This window comes from Callithrix jacchus, chromosome 12, assembly GCF_049354715.1.
Source record: "Callithrix jacchus isolate 240 chromosome 12, calJac240_pri, whole genome shotgun sequence".
NCBI lineage: Eukaryota > Metazoa > Chordata > Mammalia > Primates > Cebidae > Callithrix > Callithrix jacchus.
In genome coordinates, this window is record NC_133513.1 from 29,763,449 (window position 1) to 29,769,835 (window position 6,387).

At 53.7% G+C, this 6,387-nt stretch overlaps 1 protein-coding gene across 1 annotated transcript; it reads left to right on the forward strand.

Moving 5' to 3' along the window:
- Nucleotides 1–2,506: 2,506 nt before the first annotated feature.
- C12H16orf54 (chromosome 12 C16orf54 homolog) lies at nucleotides 2,507–6,013 on the forward strand. The gene is made up of 2 exons (XM_002756051.6): nucleotides 2,507–2,573; nucleotides 3,531–6,013. Exon 2 carries the CDS (start codon nucleotides 3,531–3,533, stop codon nucleotides 4,203–4,205), a length of 675 nt encoding a protein of 224 aa, XP_002756097.1. The 5' UTR covers nucleotides 2,507–2,573; the 3' UTR covers nucleotides 4,206–6,013.
- The last annotated feature ends 374 nt before the right edge of the window (nucleotides 6,014–6,387 follow it).

A 6,387-nucleotide genomic window follows, 5' to 3' on the forward strand; every position in this document is an offset into this window, starting at 1 on the left:
CTAGAACGATAGGCAAATGGAACCACACCCAGCTAACTTTTGTATTTTTAGTAGAGACGGGGTTTCACCACATTGGCCAGGCTGGTCTCTAACTCCTGACTTCGTGATCTGCCTGCCTCAGCCTCCCAAAGTGATGGGATTACAGGCATGTGCCACCACGTCCTGCCCCCACCCTCCTTTTTTTTTTTTTTTTTTTTTTTTGAGACGGAGTTTCGCTCTTTTTGCCCAGGCTGGAGTGCAATGGCTCGATCTCAGCTCACCACAACCTCAGCCTCCTGGGTTTTCAAGTGATTCTCCTGCCTCAGCCTCTGGAGTAGCTGGGATTACAGGGATGAGTCACCACGCCTGGCTAATTTTTTCTGTTTTTAGTAGAGACAGGGTTTCTTTGTGTTGGTCAGGCTGGTCTTGAACTCCTGACCTCAGGTGATCTGCCTGCCTCAGCATCCCAAAGTGCTGGGATTACAGGCATGAGCCACCGTGCCTAGCTACTACTTTCCTTTGAAATTAACATGTATCTGTAGGGAGATACAAGACTATGTAAAGAATCTTTTTTTTTTTAGTTGGAGTCTTGTTCTGTCACCCAGGCTGAGCCACCACACTTGGCAATAATTTCTTATAAATAAACTTTTCATGTAATTTTTAATCTTCAAGTATGTTTTATTAAATTATTAGATATTCATTAGGTACGTGGATTATTTCCAAGTAAGAAGAAATAACTGAAACAAATTGCTGAACATAAATGTTTTTGCCTGGGCCTGTCTTCTTAAAGTTTATAGAATAACTAAGTATAGCTGGTCTTTTTTTGTTGTTAAGTGACTGTCGCTTTGCAGAAGAAAATATGGACAGCTATTAAGAGCTGTGTAGTATGCTGGGAATGTGCCAGCCCAGGGATTTCTCTCTCTCTCTTTTTTTTTTTTTTTTTTGAGACAGAGTCTCACTCTGTTGCCCATGCTTAAGTGCAATGGCACGATCTCGGCTCACCACAACCTCTGCCTCCCAGGTTCAAGTGACTCTCCTGCGTCAGCCTCCCTAGTAGCTGGGACTACAGGCCCCTGCTACTAAACCCAGCTAATTTTTGTATTTTTAGTAGAGACAGGGTTTCACTGTGTTGGCCAGGCTGGTCTCAAACTCCTGACCTCAGGTGATCCACCGGTCTTGGCCTCGCAAAGTGCTAGGATTACTGGTATGAGCCACCACGCCCGGCCAAGCCCAGGGATTTCTGTCTATTCTTCTGCCACCCGGCCACCGCATGCTCACCCACACATACATTGGTCATGCGACTTTGGGCACGTCACCTCCTTTCTTTAGGCCTTACTTTTGTCATCTGTGGATGAGTGAGTCAAACTAGAGAATTGCAGAACGTCTCCCGGACTGCAGAGCCTGATGACATCTTGTCACACTGCTCCAGGCTCCTCCCACCCTCAGCCCCAGGAGAGAGGAACAGACATGGGGAGCAGGTAGGATGGCCGGGGTTTTTATACCCAGGACTCCTCCCAGAGGCCTGCCGTTTTTGTTCCCCAAGCTCACCTCACTGATATTTCCAACCACAATGGAGGCTAAATGGTCTGAAGGGAGAGACTGATGTTAATTAAAAGTCTGAGGCAAGGGCCAGAGAGGTGACTCACACCTATAATCCCAGCACTTTGGGAGGCTGAGGTGGGAGGATCTCTTGAGGCCAGGAGCTTGAGACCAGCCTGGGCAACACAGCAAGACCCCGTCTCTACCCAACAAAAATTAAATTTAAAAAAAATGTGAAGGAGGCAGGCCAAGCAGGGGGTGTCTGAAGGGGCTGAATGGCAGGAGCAGATCTGGGAGGCACCGTGGATAGGACAAGGCAGGACGGGGCAGGCAGCCTCCCAGGAGGAGCAGCAGGGTAGGCACCATGGTTCTCTGAGAATGTACAGGCCAGAGTCTCTGTGTCCTTTTTTTTTTTGAGATGGTGTCTTGCTCTGTCGCCCAGGCTAGAGTGTGGTAGCCGGATCTCAGCTCACTGTAACCTCCATGTCCCGGGTTCAAGTGATTCTCCTGCCTCAGCTTTCCGAGTAGCTGGGATTATGGGCGACCACCACCACACGCAGCTAATTTTTGTATTTTTTAGTAGAGATGGAGTTTTGCCATGTTGGCCAGACTGGTCTCGAACTCCTGACCTCAGGTGATCCACCCGCCTTGCTCTCCCAAAACGCTGGGATTACAGAGATGAGCCACCACGCCTGGCTCCTGTGTCCTCTTTCTCAGCTTCTGTGTGAATGTTCTGGGGCCTGGGCCTGGCTGTGGGGTGACACTAAGTTCAACAGAGCCACTGCCCATTCCAGCCCCACCCTACCCCAGGAAATGCCTCCTCACCACAGTGACCACATCCCCTTGGGTTGCTTTGGAAACAAACACTCCCCGGGGGCAGGCAAGTTGGGGCACAGTTGCCCAGCAACAAGTGGTGCCCTCCCTTCCGCCTTCATCGGAGGCCGGGCCTCTACGTCTGAAAGGCGACCGCCCTGCACCCTCCGAACCTGCGCCTTCTAGTCTGGCACCAGGAAGAGTGGTTCCAGGAGGGAGAGGAGCCCGGGGACTGATCCAAGGTAAGCTGAGGGGTGCAGGAGGCCCCTGTAGATGGAGGATGTGGGGGACCGAGGGAGGTGTGCAGAGACAAGCAAGAGAGAGAGAGACAGGACCAAGCCTGGGCAGAGCTGAAGAGTCCAGGAGGGTATAAAGGCACCTCTGGAGGACCAGCCACCCAGCAGCAGATTCCACGGAGCCTATGAAAGCAAGATCAAGTCTGAGGAGAATGGTGAGGGGCGAAGGAGCCCCAAGGGGCCAACGGAGCTGCTGGTGGGAGGTGGTGGGGGTGTGGGATGGGGGGAGCACACACCCAGAGGAGCCGATGGGAGGGGAGGTTCTTATTTCTTTACCCACCACTTCCTTTCTAGGTCTGAGCAAGACTTGAGGGGGCCAAGTGGGGAGGAAAGAGGCCCTGGAGGCCTTTCTTGTCTGTGGCGCCTAGGGTCCGGGTGGAAAATGTGGCTTGTGGAAAGGCTGGGGGGACTGGCTGCGCGCCGCCCAGGTAGGCTGCCTGTGCTCCGGCCCCACTTGGCTCACGCTTACCCTTTCTGGTCCCCCTTGCTCCTCTGTCTCTCCAGAATGTTCTTTTTCTTTTTTGAGAAAGGGTCTTGCTCTTTACCCAGGCTGGTCGACAGTGGCACAATCCATGCTCACTGCAGCCTTGAACCCCTGGGCTCAAGTGATCCTCCCACCTCGGCTTCCTGGGTAGCTGGGACTACAGATGTGAGCCACCACACCCAGCTAGTTTTTAAATTATTTGTAGAGATGGGGTTTCACTGTGTTGTCCAGGCTGGTCTTGAACTCCTGGGCTCAAGCAATCCTCCCACCTCGGCCTCTTAAAGTGCTGGGATTCCAGGCGTCAGCCCCCCTGCCCAGCCCCTCTCCCAGGCTTTCCTGGACACCTGCTGCCTCTCTCTCAGCTTGGTTGTGCCCCCTCTGCCTCATTTGCTTCCTCTTCTCACCCCTGTGTCTCCCAGATGCTGTTGACTCCAGAGCCACCCTCTGGGCACGTGGAGGGGACCCCCACGTGGGAGGCAGCCCCGTGGCCCTTGCTGCCCTGTGGGCCCTGCATCCCTATCATGCTGGCCCTGGCCGCTCTGGCTGCGCTCTTCATCCTCACCACCGCTGTGTTGGCTGAACGCCTGTTCCGCCGCACTCTCCACCCAGACCCCAGCCACCATGCACCCACCCTGGTGTGGCGCCCAGGAGGAGAGCTGTGGATTGAGCCCATGGGCACCCCCCGAGAGCGCTCTGAGGACTGGTACGGCTCTGCAGTCCCCCTGCTGACGGACCGGGCCCCTGAGCCTCCCACCCAGATGGGCGCCTTGGAGGCCCGAGCGACTGACCCACCTGCCCCCTCAGCCCTGCACTCTGCTCCCAGCTCCTTGGGCCCCCAGACCCCACCAGAGGTCCCAGCCCGGAGTACCTTCTGGGGGCCCCAGCCCTGGGAGAGGAGGCCCCCTACCACAGGACTGGTGAGCTGGGCTGAACCTGAGCAGAGGCCAGAGGCCAGTGCCCAGTCTGGGAGTCCCCAGGCCAGGAGACAGCGGCCAGGGAGCCCGGATCCTGAGTGGGGCCTCCAGCCACGGGTCACCTTGGAGCAGATCTCAGCTTTTTGGAAGCGTGAAGGCCGGACCAGTGTGGGGTTCTGAATCCCCAGGGTCCCCCAGAGACCTCAAGGAATGCACTGCCTCAGTGGGACCAGGGACCCCAGGATCTAGCATTAGGGTTGAGCCTGAGGCTACTGCAGGGAAGATGTGCCTCCCAGGCCCCTTCCATCTGGATTCCCTGTCCCTGGGTCCAGGTGGTGGCCAGGCTGTGGGACCAGGGGAAGCCCAGCAGTGCCTCTGCTCAGCTGCCTGGGCTGTGGCTCAGAGACCTGGGGGTGGGGCCCACTCCAGGCCAGAAGCCTTCAAGATCGAATCCAGATGAAGCAGCGAAGGTACCAGCTAGGCAGGAAATGGCATCCACCAGCCACCTCCACTTTCCCTCACTGTTTACCAAAGCCCCAATACCAGAGCAAAAGGGTCCCGCGGTGCTGAACAGCCTTGGCGTGACGATGACAGCTGTCAGTTGTGCTGGCAGGAGATGGCAGGAATCCAGCTTCCCAGAGCCACAGATCCTGTTCTCCTTGGCCAGTGAGGTCCTCCAGGAAAATACACAAAGAGAGGACCAGACCAGGCAGAGGAGCATTTTATTACAAATGAACTGTGACTTTGACCCCCGAACTGTGAGGAGGAACTTGCTGAGCCAAGCTGGAGCAGCGCTGTCATGCTGGAGTGGGGACCTGGAGTCAGAAAACCCAAAGGCTCCTCTGCCCATCCTCCTCCATCTGCACACACCTCAGCTTTGGACTCTCGCCACTCCATGACGAGCAAGACCCCAGTCAGGGAGAACTGAGTTTCATCCAATGTGGAGAGGAACGTTGTCCCAGAGCAGGGCAGCTCCAAACTGTGCCTTCTAGTCATCGTCCCTCCCAGCTTGCTGGAGTATCCGGAGAAACAGATTTGCAGCAGCTAGGCTTACTTCTAATGTCCACCCCATAGAAATGGGGCCCCGAGTACCCTGCTCTCCCCTTTAGGAGAAACGGGCAGGTGAGTAGCAGATGGAATTTCCATTTTCCTGGGAGTCCAAGTTCCCAAACATCATCCTTTTTCTTTTCTTTTCTTTTTAAGACAGAGTCTCATTCTGTCACCCAGGCTGTAGTGTAGTGACACAATCTCAGCTCACTGCAGCCTCAAACTCCTAGGCTCAAGCGATCCTCCCATTTCAACCTCTAGAGTAGCTAGGACTACAGACGCATACCACCACGCCCAGCTAATTTTTGTATTTTTTTGTAGAGACAGGGTCTCACTATACTGCCCAGGCAGGTTTCCAACTCCTGGGCTCAAGTGATCCAGCAGCCTTAGCCTTCCAAAATGCTAGGACTACAGGCATGAGCACTGCACCCGGCCATTTTTTTTTTTCTTTGAAACAGGGTCTCACTGTATTGTCCAGGCTGGAGTGCAGTGGCACAATCAGCTCACAGCAGCCTTGAACTCCTGGGTGTAAGCGATCTTCCTAGCTCGATCTCCCCAATAACTGTAATTACAAGTGTGTGCCACCATACCTGGCTATTTTTTTTTTTTTTTTAGAGACGGTGTCTTGCTATGTTGCCCAGGCTGGCCTTGAACTCCTGGGCTCAAGAGAGCCACTCATCCCCACCTCCCAAAGTGTCAGGATTACAGGCATGAGCCACCATGCTTGGCCAAACTTCACCCTTGAATATTAGTAATTTTGCCACATTGGTTTACCACCTGTACTATTATTTGCTTTATGTTTTTCTTTAAAACGTCTCATTATTCACTTGATAAAATTATTGTAATAGGAATCTTTTTGGGTATCACTTCTGTAAATGGAAAACCTCTCATTTGCCATCAGTAGAAGGTAAAACATGAAAATAAATGCAATGTAAACAAAATTCTTGAGATCTAAATTCTGTTCCCCACTGGAAGCATCGGCCTAAAACTCTGCTCTTGGTTAACAAGAAAAGGGAATGATGCTCCGCAAGTCAGAAAGTGTCAGATACTCTACACCACACTGAGACCCTCCTCCAGAAGTGCCGAGGCAGGCAGGCAGCCCCGCACAGGGGGCAGGATGCTGTGTTGTTTAATGCTGGCCAGGAAGTTCACCCACAGCCAGGAAACATGCACTCCTTCCTGCACAGAGGGCTGAGGAACACTTGAGCCTCCCAACCAATCCCTTGACCTCCCCTCTGATTGTTGAGATGTTGGAAGTTGAAGGAGCAGCTAGAAGCACCAGGGAGAGGGACCGAGAGCCTAGTCCAGCCTCTTC

Coding starts and splice junctions, on each gene's coding strand:
- C12H16orf54 (XM_002756051.6), top strand. CDS start 3,531: ATGCTGTTGACTCCAGAGCCACCCTCTGGGCACGTGGAGGGGACCCCC.